Here is an 18,877-nt window from a genome sequence, read left to right on the forward strand (position 1 = left end):
TTGGGCTCAATGTGTTTTTTGAAATTTCAGGCTTCCATGAATACTGAGAACATCATTAACTGTTTGTTTGAGAGGTGGAAATGAGTTTGTGAGAAGGAGTCATCCACGTGGGCTTTGCAAAACTTAACATCTGACAAACAAGCACCTGCTGTGGTGAGGATAAAGTTTTAGTTCTTGTTTAGTTTAGTTCTAGGAATTTCATAAATATTTATTTGCTAGGAATATATGGTTGCATCTTGCCAGAATATTAATATTTGTATTTTTTTCCTACTTTCACAGTTGTTTTAGAGTCAGAAGAACCAGGCATTGCAAGCCTGTCTGCTAAAACACACAGCTAAATTTAAACAGCACAGTTTTATTTAATATCACTAAGACAGAATATTTTAGCTGTTTTGGCGTGATGGCATTTAGAATAAAATGTTCTTTCACTTTCTAAAGCTCAGACACATGGAAATCTCCACAATTGCTGGGAAAGCTGTATTTTTAAGAGAAATGGAGTGCTTTGAAGTGGCAGGTTCACGGGGTTCGCTCGACTCCTGCCTGGAAGGGCGGCGCGGTGCAGCGGGGGCGTACAAGGGGCTCGGACACGTTTTCCGCCTCTTCGGCAAAGCGGGGAGCGACGCCCGACACCCCCGGGGGGTGTGCGGGGAGGGCCCGGGGAGGGCCCGGGCAGGCCCGCGTCGCCATGGCGACAGTGCGGGGCTGCGGCCATGGCGCAGAAGGAGAAGGGCGAGGGTAAGGCCGGGGCCGGGGCTCCCCGCCCGGCGGGGTGTGCGGACGGGGCCGGGGCCCGGGCGCCACCGGGGGAGGCCCGCCCGCCTCGGGCCTCAGGCGGCGGGAGGCGGGGAGGCTGTGCGGGCAGCCCTGGCCGGGGCTGGTGCCAGGGTGGCGCAGGGGCACGCTCTGAGGGACACAGACACAGATACATACACATGTACATACTTACATACATACATTTTATATACATAAACACAGTGTGTGTGCGTGTGTATTGCAGTTTTCAACATCTTCACGAGGAGAAGAGGAGAGGCAGGCCAGTGCCTCTGTATCAGTATCTCTCTCCTCTGGTGCCCAGTGACAAGACCCAAGGGAATGGCCTGAGGTTGTGCCAGGGGAAGGTTAGGGTGGATATTAGAAAAAGGTTCTTCACCCAGAGGGTGGTTGGACCCTGGAACAGGCTCCCCAGGGAAGTGGTCACAGCAGCAGCCTGACAGAGCTCAAGAAGCATTTGGGCGATGCTCTCAGGCCGTTGGTGGGATCCTGTGCAGGGCCAGGAACTGGACTTGATGAGCCTTGTCGTCCCTTCCAACTCGGCTCATTCTGTGATTTGAGATACGTGTGTGCATATATCTGTGCGTGCACATGTGTGCATGGATGTGTGTATGAAGGTACGTGTATATGAAAGCACACACACGTGCATATTTACGCACACAGAAATACAACCCTGACTTCCCATCCCATTCAGGGTGGCCACACCGCTGCCTCCACCACGGGCAGGGGGCTGCTCTCCAGCACTCCCTGCTACAGGGGATGCCACCAGCTGCCTGTTGGTGCTGGCAGCCTTATGGTGGTGTTGCCACCACACAGAGTCCATCCAGGCTGGGTGGTGGCGAGGCTAGCCCCCCTCGTCCTGGCATGGGGTGGCTGCCAGGGCAGCTGGGATGGCTGAACCTGCTGCTGGTTGGTTGTGGCCCCTCCCAGTCGTTTCTGGATGCACTGGGCTCTCTCTGCCAGAAAAAAGTAATCTGTGCTGCTGATAGCACCATGGCTTATTTTTAGAGGCTAGTGTGTTCTAATTTAGGGAGTGTTGCCAGAAATTCTATTTTATAGGCTAAAGGTAATTCCTTCCTCAAGGATATTCAAGTATCATTTCAAGGAAAATATATTTTCTGTAAAGCCCACCATATAGTGACTTCTTGAAATCCATCCTTTCTGTAACTAACCTTGTGTGTGTTGCAATAGTTTGCCAAGTTTGAACATTGTAATTGAAATAATATAATCAATGGATTATCTAATACTTTTTAGGAAACAATGTATGCCACAGAAAAGTCTTGTATAAATAGTTGCTGTGGATGGTGCTAAATGACTGATTTGATTTTGGTACAAGTATTTCTATCTGCACTTTGCAGCATAGATATCTTGCAGAAATTAAACAATAAGACTGGTAACTTCCTTGAGGACTGTTCTTAAAGTGTTTTTTTTAATACTGTTTTTAATTTTTGTTTAGTCTTGTGGAAGCATATCTTTTACATCTTGCCAGTGTTGCAAATGAAGCTGTGGCACGGTGCTGGCAAAGGTGGATAGAAATTATAGGATAATAGCCTAGAAGTCTGCCAAATGATCTGAGATGAGGGAAGTAGTATTGGGAAGCCTGGCTCCATATATTTTGGGCACCCATATGTATAATATTGAGATTTTGTGCCATTTTGTCAATCCACAGCCAGAAACTCTTGGAGAAGGAAGGTCGTCAGTTTTTGATTGCTCGATTAAAGACTTTTAACATCTTTTTTTTGTAGGTCCAAAGTGAGAATGCTTTTAAAGAAGTTTAATTATTGTATTACTAAAGACAGACTCTCTTGGGTTTTCCTGCACTTCATGTTTTTTAGCATCCTGTAAAACACTATTCCCAGTGGAGCATCAGATGTCACCTTCTAGAGGAGAATTGTACTATCACCCTAAATGACCTTGACCCATAAACTCCATCCCTGGCCCGACCTGTGGATCATGGAAAGTGACATGCCGGACTTTGGTTTCTTATCTGTAGAATGAGGACAATAACTTGGGTCACATGGACAGTAACTTCTGTCACTTGAGAATCCCAGCCTGTTATTAGGCAAACCGGTTGCTTATTGCCCTATAAAGGTGCCTCATTACTGTAAACACGGCTGAGGAGAGCTAACAGTCAGTGTCTCATTAACAGAAGCAATCCCCTAGGATTAAGTTGCTTACACCACTTCAGAGCTGCTATTAGCCTTCCTGCTGATAGCAGTTAGAGGGTTAATTAGGATTCCCCGATGCCAGATTCACGCATCGATTATCCTTTCCTCCAACAAGTACTCCACATCTATGAAAGCTGCAGGTTTTACTGTATTATGCTTCAAAGTAATAGCATTAGTTTTATTGTCAAATAATTAGTCCTTAGGGTGTTCCTCTCGGTGCTTTGTAGAACTGTAGTTCTACCAGCTTTCCTGGAAAGGTTTCCCTTAGGTCCTATTATTTTCAAGTTCTGTCTTCTTCAAAGTTGAAATGCCTGCTTGAATGTTTTACAGATATATATGATGTACACAAGGAAAAACAGTGAAAGGCCAAATCCTGCTTCCTGTTGTACATGTTACTCACATGAGTATTACCCTCTAGCTTATGCAAATGTTGTGAATAAAATCTTGTATGTGTGTAAGTGTTAAGGGGACCGTGCCCATACTATATGTAGCTACATGTTTTATGTCTGACTTTATATCCCTACATTTGTGCTTTCAACAATGTTTAGTGTTTTTTCTTCACACCCATCTGATTATGCTAGAGTATTTGTTTAATCTTTCACTTTTGTGCATTTGTCTCTATCTTCCCTCCTATCATTCTGTTCCTTTCCCCTTTTCTGCTACTTAATTCAGTCTGTCTGTTCTTCCATTTGCTCTCAGATACTGTCTTTGTAATTTGACACAACATGTCAGATTTTCGAAGTTGTAATACCTCTGATCTCAATACTGATGTTGCTAGAACCTGAAAGCAAAATGTCAAACTGGTAGTGCCTCAAGTGGAACTAGGCTGAAGACATATTCTTCTCCATCTGGGATTTAAGAAATCGCATGAAAGTACATAAAGGAGAAAATGCTCAGCATTCCTGTATCATTATGGAAATGTTATGTAATTGATCAGTATTACAGTTTTTCAAAGACCATATTCTTTGTGCCAGATAGTGCATATTTAAAACCCAATTAATAAGTCATGAATTTTAATCCAAAGGGATTATTGAGTAGTCTGAGCTCCTGCATCACCGACTTACACCTGAATGGAACCAAATTAGTGGTTGTGGATAACAGGTGTCCCCAGAAAGTTGCTTGATTCTGCTGTGAAGAGCTATGGAGAGTAACTGTTCTGCAGTGATGGTTTTCTCTGGTAAATGATTTGTAGTTGTTCTGGGTAGCAATTTGTGATCAGGCCTCACAAAACCTCTTCCCGCCACGGATGAAGACATACCGTCATGTGGATCTTGGGAAAGAGTTTTCACTCCTATTTTAGTATGTAAGTACAGTAACAGTGTGTTCAGTCATACATATATGTCTGCTCTTTGCCTGCCCCAGTTTGCTGCCTGGCATGCCAGTGAAGTCAGAGATACCAGTGACAGCATTCAGTGAGAACTAGTTACACATTCAGCTACTACCTCCTTGCAAAGAGCAGATTTACACCTGTATCACCTGCCCTGCTGAATCTTCTCATGCCTGGAAGTAGGTTCTAAACCTTCACTGTCCACATCACCTCACCTGGCTTTGCCTGCCTTTTGTATTGCAAGAGATACTAAAAATGTGCTATCACTGCTCATTCTGTTTTAACAAAGTTTTGAGTGGAAGCTGGGAGAGCCTTGTAGCTGCCGTGAGCACTGTAGGCAGTCGTAACCATTACTTCTGCTTGGAGCACACTTAATTAACATGATAGTTTCAAACCTGACACAGAAAAGCACTTCAGCCATGCACGACTTTGGGGAATCCTGCTGAAAGGGATAACATGATGCATGTGAGTACTTTTGGGGGTCTTGCTATATTGAGGATTTTAAAATGTATTTTTTAGAGTTCCACAAATGAGCACCAGCATTTGAAAGGTAAAAAGGCTATGAATTAAACACAATAAATCTTCAGACTAAAGTAGTCCATCAGACAAATTATCTGTACTTTAAAAAGTGGCAGTGTTTAATTTATGGGGAAAACCCCCAAAATTAACATGAGCTGTTAAAATTAAATAGCTTTCATAGGGCTCAAGCAAGCAATATTTCAGCTCTAGACAAAAATCTGAATATATGAGATCACTTAGGAAATCAGTGTGCAGTTTTATCAGAGTGGAATTTATAGATGAACACTTTGAATATTTTTATATCCTCTTGTTGACACTGCTGTAAGAAATTACATGAGGAGAAAAGTTTATAGCCTTTATTAGACTGTAATGCAGTTTAACATGCACCCTGATACCAATCTGATTTATGTTTTAATATTTGTACTTATTTGAGAGTGAAACAAAAAATAAATCATGTCCATCTCCCATGACAAACAGGGGTTGTAGATCTGATCCTGTTGGCTATACTCCCACAGCAGAAATTGATCCCAAATGGATGTAGAATAGGTAATTGCAGATTGACAGGTTTCTTGTTTCCATGGTGCATAAAATGGCAGAAATTTTTCAGTTTGGCTCTACTTCTAGCTGATTTATCGCATGAAAAATTGGATGGTGTGCAAAGAACAGCTTTAAACTTTTTTGTCTTTTCAACAATGCCAACCAGTGAGCTCGAGAACTCCCACAAATTATCTTTCCAACAATAGTTAACGTGTTATTAAGAATTTCCATGTCTACATGCTAATTACTCTGGGATCTGAGGGGTTGGGAGATTTTTCAGTTTAGCAGTACCTGTATTTTGTGTGAACAGATACTGCTTTGTTGCTATTGGAAATAAAATGTGTTGGGCAAAAGATTGTGGAAGGAAAATGGTCTTTTGGGTAACAGAAATATGACATGAACCTGTTGTCACCGGCAGTGTTTAGCCCCCAGCTGGGAGGTGACCGCGCAGACAGGAGTGTTGATCACACCATTGCTCTGCCTTGGCCAAATCCTGCCATGGGGTCCAGCTGTGCTGCTGTTTTCTGCCTTGGGATAATGGCTGAGGTGGGGGAAGAAGTTGAAAATAGCTCCTACACATCCTGTGAGGTAACCTGAGGGAAACAGGAGCTGCGGCAGTGATGTCCCAGCCCAGCCTGTGGAGAGGTGGGCCATGTTTTCAGCATGGCAGTAACATGGGAAGTGAATGGCACAGTCAGTGGTGGGGTTTGGGGTGCTGCAGGGGTGGCCAGAGAAGCGGAGCTCGCAGATATCCAGTGGGAGCGTAAAAGCTACTGGCACGGGGAGGGGCTGGAGGTCCCAAACCAACCTCAGGACTATGTGCTACCTGATGGGTCTCAGAAATATTTTTATAAACGGCCTTAAATTGTAAATGCCTGCCTTTAAGAAAATACAGACTCACAACTTTTTAGAAATGTGTTGTCTTTACTGTTCAATATTGCATAGGTGCAGGTAGGATGTGACAGCCTCATGAATGTGAGATTGGAGGGGATTTTCTTGAGTCCGGCCTAGGGCTGTGTAGAATCATAACCTTCAAAAGCTTTCCAAGCACCATCTTAAAAATGGTATGGATTATGGTGTCACTGGTGTAAGCTCACAGGAGGTTCTGGACCGTTATTGCTGATCGTCAGGCTGAAAATTAGACATGAATTCTGAAGTTCATTTTTGAACACATTGTATCCTTTTTTCCCAAGTTTGCTAACTTTCTCCTTTAGCTTAGTCTGTCTGAAATGATGAATGCCAGAAACGTCATATTCCCCGTTGATGTTAAATGTATATGTCAGTTGTCAGCTGAAATGCTGTTCAAATTCAGAATGTTACTCTTAGGTAAACAAAAAGAAAATTGGGGGTTTGTATCCATTCATGGTATGTAAAGTGATTTAGCACTGTAAGCGATACTTTCGAGGCAGTGCTTTAAAAACCAGGCAGCTGCAGCAAACCCCTGTAATCCCTTGCCATTTTGTTTCACTCTAAGAGTCTTCCTTTGCTTGGGCAAAGACAGAGTAGCGCAGATAGAATTGCAATCAGTCTAGAAACTGATTTTTTTAACTCATTTAAGACACCATCAGACAAATTGAAGGGCTTCTGATATATTACATAATAACAGCCTGTATTAAGTCATACTTAAACCATTCATTCTCCCATTATGTTGTAGATTCAAAAGAAGAACATTTACATACTGCTCTGTTCTAGCAGCAGTACTGTGGTACTGCAGTTAAACTTCATAGCATCTTATGTTTAAAATAAATTACTTCTCAGAGCATTCGTATCCAGTTGATTCTGGTGCCTGGTTCTGGACCACTTGAGCAAGCAGTGTGCAGAGGCAGTTCATACTCAATTTATGAAGTGTTTGCTGCTGCCACACATGCAGTCAGGTGTACATTGTCAGTGACAAGTGACATAGTGCTGTGTTGGGACTGTCCCACATCCTTGTCAGAGTGAGCTGCTTTTGTGGGTCCCACAGCAGTATGTGCATCCCTGCATTTTGGTGAAACTTGGTGTGGTGCCTGCGTGGGTGCCGGAGTTGTCCTTTGTGGCTCTGCGATCCACTCGTGGAGGCAGCACTGTGGAGAGTCCCGGAGCAAAGGAGACAGGTGACAGATGCCTTCTGTGACCCCACAGCACAGCAGCGGGGCTGCGTTCTGCCCATGTCACAGCCTATGTAAGCTGTTCTTTTTCAGCAGCAGCTGGAGATACAGCAACACTCAGCATCACCAGGAGAGCTATATATCCTCGCAGAGCAGGTTGCTGTTGGTGATGAAAGAGGATATAAGTATGGGCTAGACATAGCTCTTTCATTATATCCCAGGTGTGGCTGAGATGAGGGATATAGAACAAATTGCAATGAGATTACTGTTTTTGCCAGCTCTGAGCTGCCACAGGAGTGCTGGCTGGTGCAACTGCCAGAGTTGGGATTTCAGGGATGTGCAAGACATTCCTAATGGAGATTTATGCTGAGTTTATCTCTGCCTTATGAAAAGGGACACTGCATGTAGCTAGTATTGACTTTAAAAAATGTATCACAGTTATTTCTTGCAGGCTAACAGTTGTCAAGTGCTGACATTTCTTTCACTCTACTGAAGGAAGGATAACATCATGAAGTAAAAGATAACCATTGTATATTACCTGTGAATCACAGGCGTGCAGAAAGCAATCCAGATCTGTGCATAGATTGGACTTCCTTGCTTGCTTTGGATGACTGGAGGCACATCTCCACATCATCTGCTCAGAAGAGAAGATCTTGTGTATCAAAAGGAAAGGATTTCTGCAAGTTAACGTGACAAAGCTTGTTGTTTCACTGCCCTCAGTGTTGGTTGCATGCAATAGCAAGTGTTTGGCAACTTGTCTGTGGAAACCAGGTAGCAGGAGAGCTTTGCTGTTAGAGCTGGACCTGTGCAAATGATTAAGGTGAGTGGTATTAGTCAGAGCTTGCTGCTTTGGCTCATGAAGCTCCAGGCTTTGTGAAGGCAGACTTAGCCACTAGCTGACTAGCTGAAAAATGATGATGTGCTTCACTGGCTGAAATTCGGGTCATGATTGAGACCAGTTAAGTCCAATTTAGATACATTATTCTTCCTAAGAGTCCTTATTGCACACTGCTTCTGAAGTAACTGCACAACTGCAGCAGTTGTGAGGCCTGTGAAACTAAAGCAGGGTGGCTATATGGCTGACTACTTGGGAAGACAGGCAGGGCCAGGTCCTGAGAGCTGCAGTGAAACATTTCATGCTATGCCTCTATTGTTGCTTTAAAATGTTACAGCTACTTCTGGCATAAAATGTTTGACAGCTTATCAAATGAAAATGTGTGTTGCTGTGATGCAGGAGTCAATAGCTTTTTCTGTCCTGTAATACCACTGTAACTTTCCAATCCTGGGGTCTTGAGGCCCATCTCATCAAACTTCCTTCCAAGAAGTGCAAGAAGGCTAAAATGGGCTTGAGGAAAAAAATCCATTTCAACATTTGACCAAATACTAGGTAGAAAAAAGAAGAAACTGGCTTTTCTTCAAGGACTCTGCAATAACAAATGCAGAAAGTTTGGGCAAGCAGACTTGTGTGAAATCTGGGAAGAGATAAACCCCCAGAACCAGGGTAGGTGCTGTTGTCTTGTGAAAGATGCTCAGGAGGCGTGTCAAGTGTTTCTGCTGTAAGTAAGGGTGACTCCAGATTCCTTCAAGCTCTAAGAGATTATCCCTAATTTTTATCTGAGGTTTGAGCATACACAGAGCAGCCACTGCATGCATTCCTTCTGCTTCCCAGTGTTATGTATTCTCCAGAGTGTATAGACAATAAAATGTGTGTTATAGTTCACAGCATGACCCTGCACTATTTACAGTGGGGGTCGGTGACAGTGGGTCAGGACACAAGGAGTAAGGTGCTTAAGAAGGTCAGGTCAGGACATTAGCTCTCACTGTTGAGTATTTCAGAGCTCAGAAAGATTTTGTACTTGTGGCGATGAAAGTCTTTAGGCTGTAGCTACAGGGAAAGGTGCAAGACTGAGCTATGAAGTCACACAGAGAGGTGCTTATCACAGCATAAGCTGTGGTACCCCCAGCAAGGGACCATGGGGGATGGCAGGAGGAGCTCAGGGCTGTGCCAGGATGTGGAGCAGGAGCAGAGCAACAGTAAGTTGGAGCTGGAGAAGGGTTGGGTGCCAAGTATTTGCTTGCGCACTTCCCTGCTGCTTAAAGGTGGTAATCATAGTAATCTCCCCGCCCAGTGTCATCCTGGCTGGTCAAAACAGAGAGCAGAAAACCTGCCTGTGCTGCTATCTATGTGGGAATCCAACTTGCATTGCATTTTCTGGTGGAAGGGTTTCTGCCCACTATCACCAGCAAGGTAGTGGATGATGACCTCCACTGGAATATTTTCCTTGTAGATGTAAAAGGAATGCTCTAGAACGGCTTAAAAATTACTCATTAGAAAATGTGTCAGAATGTCTTGCAATTTTAACTGCAAATGGGCCAACTTACTTTTTTCTTTTCTGATTTTTTTCCTGGACATGCTGGTAGGCCCAAAACACTTAATCAGCAGGAGAATTTGGAGCTGTACCCAAGTTCTTGCCCTAGCCTACACACTTCCAAGACCTGGGCTAGCCTATCTCAGCTAGCTGCTGCTGTGAGCCACTCAGGAATCCCTGCCAGAGTCTCTGTCATCTTAAATGCTTTGACCTGGAACATGATGCACTCTACATCCCAGATGCATGGTCATACCAATAAACCAGCCACTGCACCTCCAGCTCTCCTCTTTGATGCAGATCAAATCACAAATTCATTCTGTGAATTCATTCAGTGAAAGTAGGAAGGAGTCCTTCTGTATCATCCTACCAGACAAAAAAAAAACCAAAAAAAGAGAAATTGCTCACTCATCAAACCTCAGTGCTTCAGGTTTGACAAGACTGAACTCTATCTTAGTATAGCCAGGTAGTATTCCTTGATCACTTCCCAAGATTACAGGCTTTTCTGCTGATACTTACGAAGACTGATGCTTCAGCATCTGTAGATATATATGCAGATATCGCATATCTGCACAGATTGTGTATAGTCAAAACATCAGGGCATATTTTGCTGAGCTTTTCCTGGGATATGTGAAGTGTGTGGATTGATATATACCTGTGTTGCATCACTCAGACTAGCTGCCTACAAGGGAATGATTTTTCCCTGTAGTGTTCTGCCTCAGTATATCCCAGGACTGTGTAGACTGAGCTTGCCCTCACCAACAAGGTGCTCAGGAACTCTTTTGAGCAGCAGGAAGGAAGGATTTTCTTGCCTGTAGGGCAGGCACATGAAGAGAGCCGAACACGCAGAGAATAATCGTTTGTTGGTCCCCTCCAACAAAAGGACAATTTTGTTTTGGAGCAAGCATCTCTTAAGGAATTTGCAGAGGTAGCAAGGGTATCCCTCATATTTTGCCCTTCTCCATGACCTGCAGAAAGCCCAGGAAGTGGTTGTAGTTCCACTGGGCCTTCATGCTGACATACTTTGCCATCTGCATCCCCCGGCTTTAAGAAACATAGAATTAAGAAATGTAAGCTTTGGACAGAGCAAGCAAAGAGGATGCTGGTCAGGATGTGGGGGTCAAGTTTAATAGAGCAGCTGTTCAAGGTGTTATATCATAATGACTCAGGGCAGACAGGTATGAGTTATCAAGAACTGAGGATACAGAGTGATCTCTCTGGGCTGCTGTGGGCACTGTCTGCCCAGCAAAGACCAGGGAAAATAATGGCATCTTGCAGGAGCAACCAGAAGTGACAGCATTAAAGTGGGCTTGATAACTGACAAGAATGTGTACCATGAGGAAAAGAAATACTTTTTCTGCTGATGAAGAATCATGTCTGATCCAGGAGGGAGGACAGTAGATGGGATTGTGACTCCATGACTCCATCCCCTTTGAGGAGAGATAGCTGGGACAAGAACTTTGTCAGTGGCGGATATTCCCTTTCAAATCAATGACATTTTAATATGAGCTGTGTTAAGAGGTAGTGTGAGCTATGGGTTTAAACACCTTTGGAAATTCTAGGTGATGGAAGACACTGACTATTTATGACTTCTTTCCCAGCTTGATGTGGCATTCTCCCTCACCTATTTTGTTCTATGTTACACTGTCAAGTAGTTTAAGAATTTTTTGAGCAACTAGAAGCTTGACAGCTTATCAAGGCAGCAATAGCTTCTATACTTTTTTCTCAGCAGTTGAATGAGTTGTTAATCGCCCCATTAATTTAGTTAGTTTTGATTCCCACATGTATTGAAACATCTGAATCTATGGTAGATTAGAATGCCATGGCATTTAAAATGCCATCTACTGAACAGTCAAAACCCAGGATAATATTCAGGATATCTTGCTTCATTAGGTAAAGTTACTGGCAACTTGTAACTTTGGGAGTTGCTGCCAACTGACTACCACAACCTAGATACCTTTTGCAAATTGGTATATTAGTACATTTTTCAACTTTGAGGTTGAAATGAACAGTTGCTGTATAATTTTTTACAAGTCTTTAATGAATTTGTCTACTTCTAAAGGAAGTGAACAAGATATTTCCAGAGTTGATCTGAACTCTTAATTTTTTATTGCTATCAGAATTCTATAGAATAATTTCATTTTTGTAGCCAAAACTGGAGTCAAGATAGTGCTTTCTTTTTACATCACTATTTTGCCCATGCTACAATTGTCTTATGTAAAGAAGACAAAAAGGAAAAATTGTGTTTAATATTTTTCTGTCAGAATATGAAGTAGCTTTTGCAGTTAACTTTTTCCACAGCATTCATCAAACTGACAGCCTGTATTTTAATATCAGACATCAAATTATTTACCTGATTTTTAAAAAAATCTATTTGCTCTTGGTGGTTTTGTTCTTGTGGTTGTTCACATTAGGTGCCATGGGTTTGTGCAAAGATCATTCTGATTGCTCCACTCTGAAAGCTCCATTCTGTCTCTCTATTTTTAAATGTAGTCCCTTTACTTTTATTCTCTGTTGGTTTTCCATAAGGCAGTTACTATGGTGGAAACAGCCAGGTAACTTTTCAGCTCTCACTTGTACTGCCATTAGGAGAAGAGGTGTGACAGCAGCATGAGGTGATGCTCTTGGTCCAAGGTTGCTTGCATTCATGATGATGAGTGCGGGGTTTTGGTTTTGTTCACACTGGTGATGAGCTTTGCTTGTTATCTGGATATCACATGGTGTATGCTGTGACAAACAAGCAATGGGGAGCAATGACATGGCTACTTCTCAACAATTCTGAAAAACGTGAAGGAAAAAGCTTTTGCTGTTCTTGAGTTGTCATTTTTGCTTCTTTGGGAATGCTTGAAAGTGATCTCTACATAAACCTGTTAAGATTTTTTTTTTTTTTAATACAGACTAAGATTCAGATTGCCTGAGTATAATCTGTGATAACATAGGATGCTTCTTTTGTAGGAGGGAAGGCATTACCCCTCTCCTGAGTCTGCAGGCCATAGCTTGCATCCCAAACTGGAGTAGGTGTTGCAGCCAGTGAAGACATCAGCCTGGTCAGTTCCTGGGAACTGACGTATAGGAAATTTCACAAAGCTGTGTATTTTATCTCTTCACTTAATCTGAATGCCTAAACTCAGGTGACACTTTTCTCATTGGTGCCATCCATACTTTGCATCAATCTGTTTTCTTTGGATTGCAGTTCAGGAAGAGGTTTACCCCTTCTTTGGAGGAATCAAGCTCTATACACCTCTTGTTTTGCTTCAAAATCTTCTTGTCTTTCTAGAATGCAGAGTATTCAATGATTACATATTTTAAATATTTAATTAGGTATCACAAGACACAACTGAACAACACTGCCTATTCTGCAAGCTTACAGCTTAATCCTATTATTCCTTTCTTTTCTGATACCTAATATATTAATATCATACATGCTTCTGGAGGTACAGTGTAGAGAAGACAATATTTCTCTTAGCTTGATATTTTTAGAGCTTGGCATACAATTGCTGGTTCAGCATATTAGGCTGACTGTACATTTAGATTCCTCTGGAACTGAGAAGGTCACTAGGAAAAAAGTTAGCTCATGCCTTTTCCTCTGCAGGCAGAAGGATCTTGCCAATAAGTCAGATTCAAGTGCCCTCAGGATGGTTTTCTCCATGTTCCCATTCCTCAGTAATTTCCTTAAAATAGAATTAGTTAAATGCTGTAAGGTTTTCTTCTTTGGGGTGGGGCAAGATTTCTGAATTATTTTTATGTCAGCCAAGCTTCCCACACTTCATATGAATGCAACCCAAATGTTTGTGGCAGAATGCTGGTATCATCACCAAGAATTCATGATATGAGACCATACTGGCTTTCCATTTTTATTCTGGAAACACAATGCCTTGATAAAACTGATGAACTTATTTGAGAATGTTTGAGAATTCACCTGTACAGGTGATGCTGAATATTGTGACAGCTTTTGAATATCTTGATGTAGCTGATGGTCCAGTTAGAACTTGCTTAAAAGCCTGATTAGATCTCATAAGAGCTCATTGATAACCTCCTCAGAGTTTGAATTGTGAAGTCTCTTATTGTTTTCTTTTCCTTTGTATTGAAGCAAATATACATTGTACATTTCTTCTCATTAGAACTACTGTCAGTTTCTGAGTTTTTTGTTGTTTTTTTTTTCCAGTTCTTATGCCCTTATTTCCATTTGTGGTTTTGTGAACAGTTCTGGGAGAGGTCATGTGAAACAGTGTCAGCAAATATCTTTTGGTTTTTAGTTCATCTCTTTCATCCTGAAAGTATGCCAAGAGTGGTCATAGGAGCTTTATGGAAGTGTTGGAGTAGAGAGGAGAAGGTGGTTAAAACCAGTAAGTTGGATCTGTGAGCAGAAATAGAATGTTGACTGAAGTTGAGTGCAGATTGCAGGGGATTTAAAAGATGCACATTTTTTATGTGGCTGCTAGCACAGACACATCCCCTCTCATGTCCATTACCTTCTTAAAAATGTTCCTTCTTCTTCATGGTAGTCTTTGTATCTCATTCCCAGTTCCACTGACAGGACCAAGGTTGCTGCCTACTTTTTTGGATGAAATAATGGCTAGTGGAAAAGAAAAGCAATGGTGCTGGAGTATAAAGCCACTGATAACATTTTGTACTTCCAGCTGATAAGCCCCAGTTACCGCATGGGGAAATCTACAAAAGAGCTGTTGATAACAGCACTTTAAATAAAACTGAAATAAGAACATGTAAATGACTCTGAAATTGTCGCTGAGTTGGGGTTACCTGGTTATGTCCCTTGTCCCTTCAGACTGACAAGGCAGCCCCATGTGAGAAAGAGTTCCAGTCAGCAGAGACCTCAGGGGTTTCCTTACATGTGCTTGTAGCCATAGCATAGTACCATGGAAAGAGGATGGAGTAATTAATAAGATATCCACATGCATATAGGAGCTTAAATATAAAATTGACAATATTTATTACAATACACCTAAATTTATGTTTATAAAGAATAATGTGGAAGGTGTGTGAGCAGTAACAGTAGGTAATAAAGTCAAGTCCACTGAAACTTCTACAAATCAGCCCTTAATTTTACTTTTAAGAAGCATAAACAGAGTTTAAAAGTATTTCATTGTGTAAATAGGTTCATCAGGATGCACTGGGTCTAAATCTTTTCCTGTGACCAACAGACAGATGCTGCTCCCCAGCATTTTAGGTGGTTGTTTAATGCTGGACTACCTCTTCTTATGATAACTCTTTTTTTCTGCACATAATTTGTCTTTAGTCAAAGAAAGGATTGGCTTTTTGAATCATCAGAGCAACTGGCCCCAAGGAAAGAAAGAGCAAGCTCATACATTAAGTGAATGGTAGAATCTAGCAGATTGCATCAACTAGAAATCCCTTTTGAAAATTCTTATTACTCAAGAGTCTGGTACAGCCACATCTATCTAATGGTTTCTGTTCCCTACAAAGGCTGAAAGTGTGGTCTTTGCAGAAGAAATGTCACAACTGAGGCAGGTGTTCTGCTTAAGGGCTGGCTTCAAATGGGCTTCAGAGGGCTGGGGAACAGTCTGGACAAGCTGAAGAGAAATAATTCATTTTGAAAGAACCATCAGAATTGACTTGGGAGTCCCAGCTCTCTGTCAGTTGTACTTATCTGGCATATCTAGAGCTTTTATCTATTTCACACTAAACAAAATGGGAAAATAGCAAAGGATAGTACAGGAAAGAAAACTGATAATGAGTACACTTTCAGTTAATGTATCTGAGAAACAGATTTTAAGACTTTTTTTCTTTTTATTGCATTTGTGGTAGGAAAAGAAATTAGGATGGGACAACACTGAGGAGTATCTCAAGCATTTTAACGGCATAAAAATGGAAATAATACATCATACTAACAGGATTCTTTTGAGGGAATAAGTAGACGTAGGTATTGGAGTCCTTTTTGGCATGGTATGTTTCAATGTTTATTTATTTATACCATTACAAGTAGTGAGATAATTTTATCCTTGATACTGCGTATTGTTTTTCTAGTTAGTAGAATAAGTGAGTGTAATCTTATTCTGTCAGAGTGTAGGTATTTCTGTCCCCAAAAACTGCTAGAACACTGCCCACAAGGCAACATGAAACTTTGATCTACCTGTGGTGGAGAGTCTCCTTGTACAAAACCATTTCAGTACATTGGAACATCACATCCTCTGAGTTAACTGTGTGTCTTGTCTCTTAATGCCCCTCTTGAAGGGATAATTTTAAAACTTTACCCATTTCTTATTCTAGAGTTGGAATCCATGTCCTTTTCCATCACAAAGAGAGGTTTAGAGTGAATTATTGAATTTTTCAGATAAATAGCTTTGCCATCCTGAACTGTCTTGGACATCTTTGGCTTTCATTCCTGGAGGGAAGACGACAGATTTAGCCAGTAGCTTTTTAGGTGTTTACTCATCTCACAGAGAGTCTTTGAGAGGCCAACAATATATTATGTTTTCTTCCAGGGATATGGCTCTTAGCCACAATTTCCTCTCAGTTCTTGGAAGAGATATAGATTATCTGTACCTAGATTAAATCAAGTTCATTCAATTTCAGGACCTTTCTTTGTCAGGCCTCTTCAAACAGGTGAGATTAGTGTATACTGTTTTCATGGAAAAAAACTTGGAAACACTGGATGCCTACAGAGTTCCAGTACTTAAAATCTCTCTCTGCCTTCTCTTGGCTAATTTTTATTTCTACAGAAGTCTCACACATCATGCCAAGAATATACAGCTATAAATATTCCTTCAACATTTCTCTATTGCAAGTTGTAGTGTACAATTGAAGTGCCTGATGTCAAGAACTAAACTCCAAGTCTACACGGGAGACAAGATCCAAGACTCTTTGAAGTAACCAGAAAAAAACCCATCAAATTTAGTAGTTTGAGAGTCTTTAGGAACTTTTCTGCAAGGAATCAGGTCCACTTAGATTTAACTGTGTTTTTTTTTTTTTTTGAGGCTGTTTCAAGGCTGTGGAAAGAATACAGCTTGTCCTGTGCCTGGGGACTGTACAGGGCTCCTCTTCCTCAGTGAGCTCCAGTCTCCAATCCATCGCACACATACCTGCCCATGCTTTAGGGGAATAAAGTAACAGAGAGGAATATAGGATATGTTCCTACCTATCTTCTCTTTGTGTATCCTCTGGGGAGTTCAGTACCAAACACAGATGGAAAGCAGCAGGCAGCTGTAGCTTTATGAGGGGATGCACCTCTCTTCTACTTGCAGAAGAGGTTCCTTATATCTGGGTCAATCCACTGCTGCATTGAAGTACTTGCAGCCTGATGGGCTGGCCTTGGCCAGCTGCCAGGCACCCACCCAGCCTCTCTCTGCCCTCCTCAACTGCACAGGGGGAGAAACCACAATAAAAAAGCTCATGGGTCAAGATAAAGAGAGGGAGATCACAAAGCCAATGTATCATTCAGCTATGTTTAGTTCTGATACCCTTTGTCAGCAAAATGACATTTCTGTCATGAGGGCAAGAAAGCAAATGAAAAAATGATTGCACACTGTAGGAGCACACTACAGCCCCAGGGGTTCCCAAACAATTGGGATTGTAGAAAACTAGGTATGAATTTGTTATGCCTGCAGAAAAACGATCTGGTGGCTTAATGTTGGCCAGAGGTGCTCAGCAGCAAACACCACATCAGCTAAAAAAGGAAATATGTTGTCTACTACAGGAGAGCTACATTTTGCTTTTTGTATTGAAAATACAGAAGACAAGTATGAAAATGAGAAAACAAGTGTCCCTCATACCAATCTCAATTTGGCTGTCATTCAGATTTTCCCTGTGGAATCTCTGTGGAGGCTTGGGGGCTAGCTTAAAAAATGCTGCCTCCTGGGACCTGGTTTGCAAAACGGATTTTGGGGCTGTATTTAGCCACAGGGACCAAAAAGTCATCTCCATGTCACTTTGCTTCCTATATTCTGTCACTTGGAGTCAGACTAATAAATGGGCTACCAGTTCACTATTTTTCTTACCTCAGCTTTCTTGCCAGAGAGTTTTTCTTTTGAGATAGACCCTTTCCTCTCCTTGTATTTTTTTCTTCAGAATTTATTTCCTGGTTCTTAGCCTGCCCCAAGAATGCAGTTTCTGGCTTATACAAGATACATCTGTGATAAGCTGTGGTTCTTCTTTCCCTGTTCTTTGATGTTGAGTTATAAAAAACAAATGCAGCAAGTTACTCCTTCCCCTTTGCTGAGATTGTCTTCCTTTCCAAACTCTTACTATTAATTATTTACCATGAGCCACATTCACTGTGCACATATCTTATACATCTCTTCATCCCTGGTTCCCAGCTTTTCATACATTATGACTAACTGAGTAGACATGAGAGCACTTTTGTTTCCCTGGATGCAGGAACCTGCATGAAGTGACTTAGCCCCATCTCAGGGCAGGCCTGGGCCCATGTTTGCCTTCCTACTTCCAGTGGCACAATGGCATCCAGGAAGGGCTCAGGCTTGTGGTCCAGAGTGAGCTGTGGCACACTCTGGGCAGGGTCCATACCTGGGCAGCTGTGTGTTCATGCAGCTACATTGACTTGATGTAGCTGCAGAGCCATAGCAAGGCGATGTTAGTAATATAAATGACAGATCCTGCATTTAGAGTGGGGGTTTTTCCTAATAAATTCTGCTTTTTCAAAGTACCTTTCCTGTTTGCCCTTTATCAGTTTTGGTGCTTCTGCTGTTGTAAGTCTCACATTGGAAATAAATTAGTTGCAACAGCTCAGTGAATCTTTCTTTTTTTATGTTTCTTTTTGCAGATGGCATAGTAGCTGAAATTGAGAAAAAGATTACAGAAGCTTTTGAGGTGTTTGACCGTGAATCCAATAAAACTGTGGATGTCAGGTTTGTAAATATATTCACAAAAATATTACAGAATCTAATATAGAGATAAATAGCTCCCTAAACTGGCATCCCATTACCAGAAAATGTCATTGAAACAGTTCTTTTGGCCCTGTTTTGACAAGTATGTTTGTGGTGGGTTGACCTTTGATGGATGCCAGATGCCCACTGAAGCTGCTCCATCACTCCTCTCTTCAGTGGAACATGGGAGAGGAAATATGACAAAATGCTCATGGATCGAGATAAGGGCAGGGAAAGATCA

At 41.9% G+C, this 18,877-nt stretch overlaps 1 protein-coding gene across 1 annotated transcript in view; it reads left to right on the forward strand.

The window, feature by feature from the left end:
- Window positions 1–636: 636 nt before the first annotated feature.
- EFCAB2 (EF-hand calcium binding domain 2) overlaps window positions 637–18,877 on the forward strand; it is a 30,767-nt gene continuing 12,526 nt past the window's right edge. The window contains exons 1-2 of the mRNA XM_069008488.1: window positions 637–735; window positions 18,534–18,618. Of these exons, the coding sequence (XP_068864589.1) occupies window positions 711–735; window positions 18,534–18,618 (110 nt within the window). The 5' untranslated portion in view covers window positions 637–710. The remainder of the gene's footprint in view (window positions 736–18,533; window positions 18,619–18,877) is intronic.

Source organism: Aphelocoma coerulescens, chromosome 3 (assembly GCF_041296385.1).
Source record: "Aphelocoma coerulescens isolate FSJ_1873_10779 chromosome 3, UR_Acoe_1.0, whole genome shotgun sequence".
NCBI classification, from domain to species: Eukaryota; Metazoa; Chordata; class Aves; order Passeriformes; family Corvidae; genus Aphelocoma; species Aphelocoma coerulescens.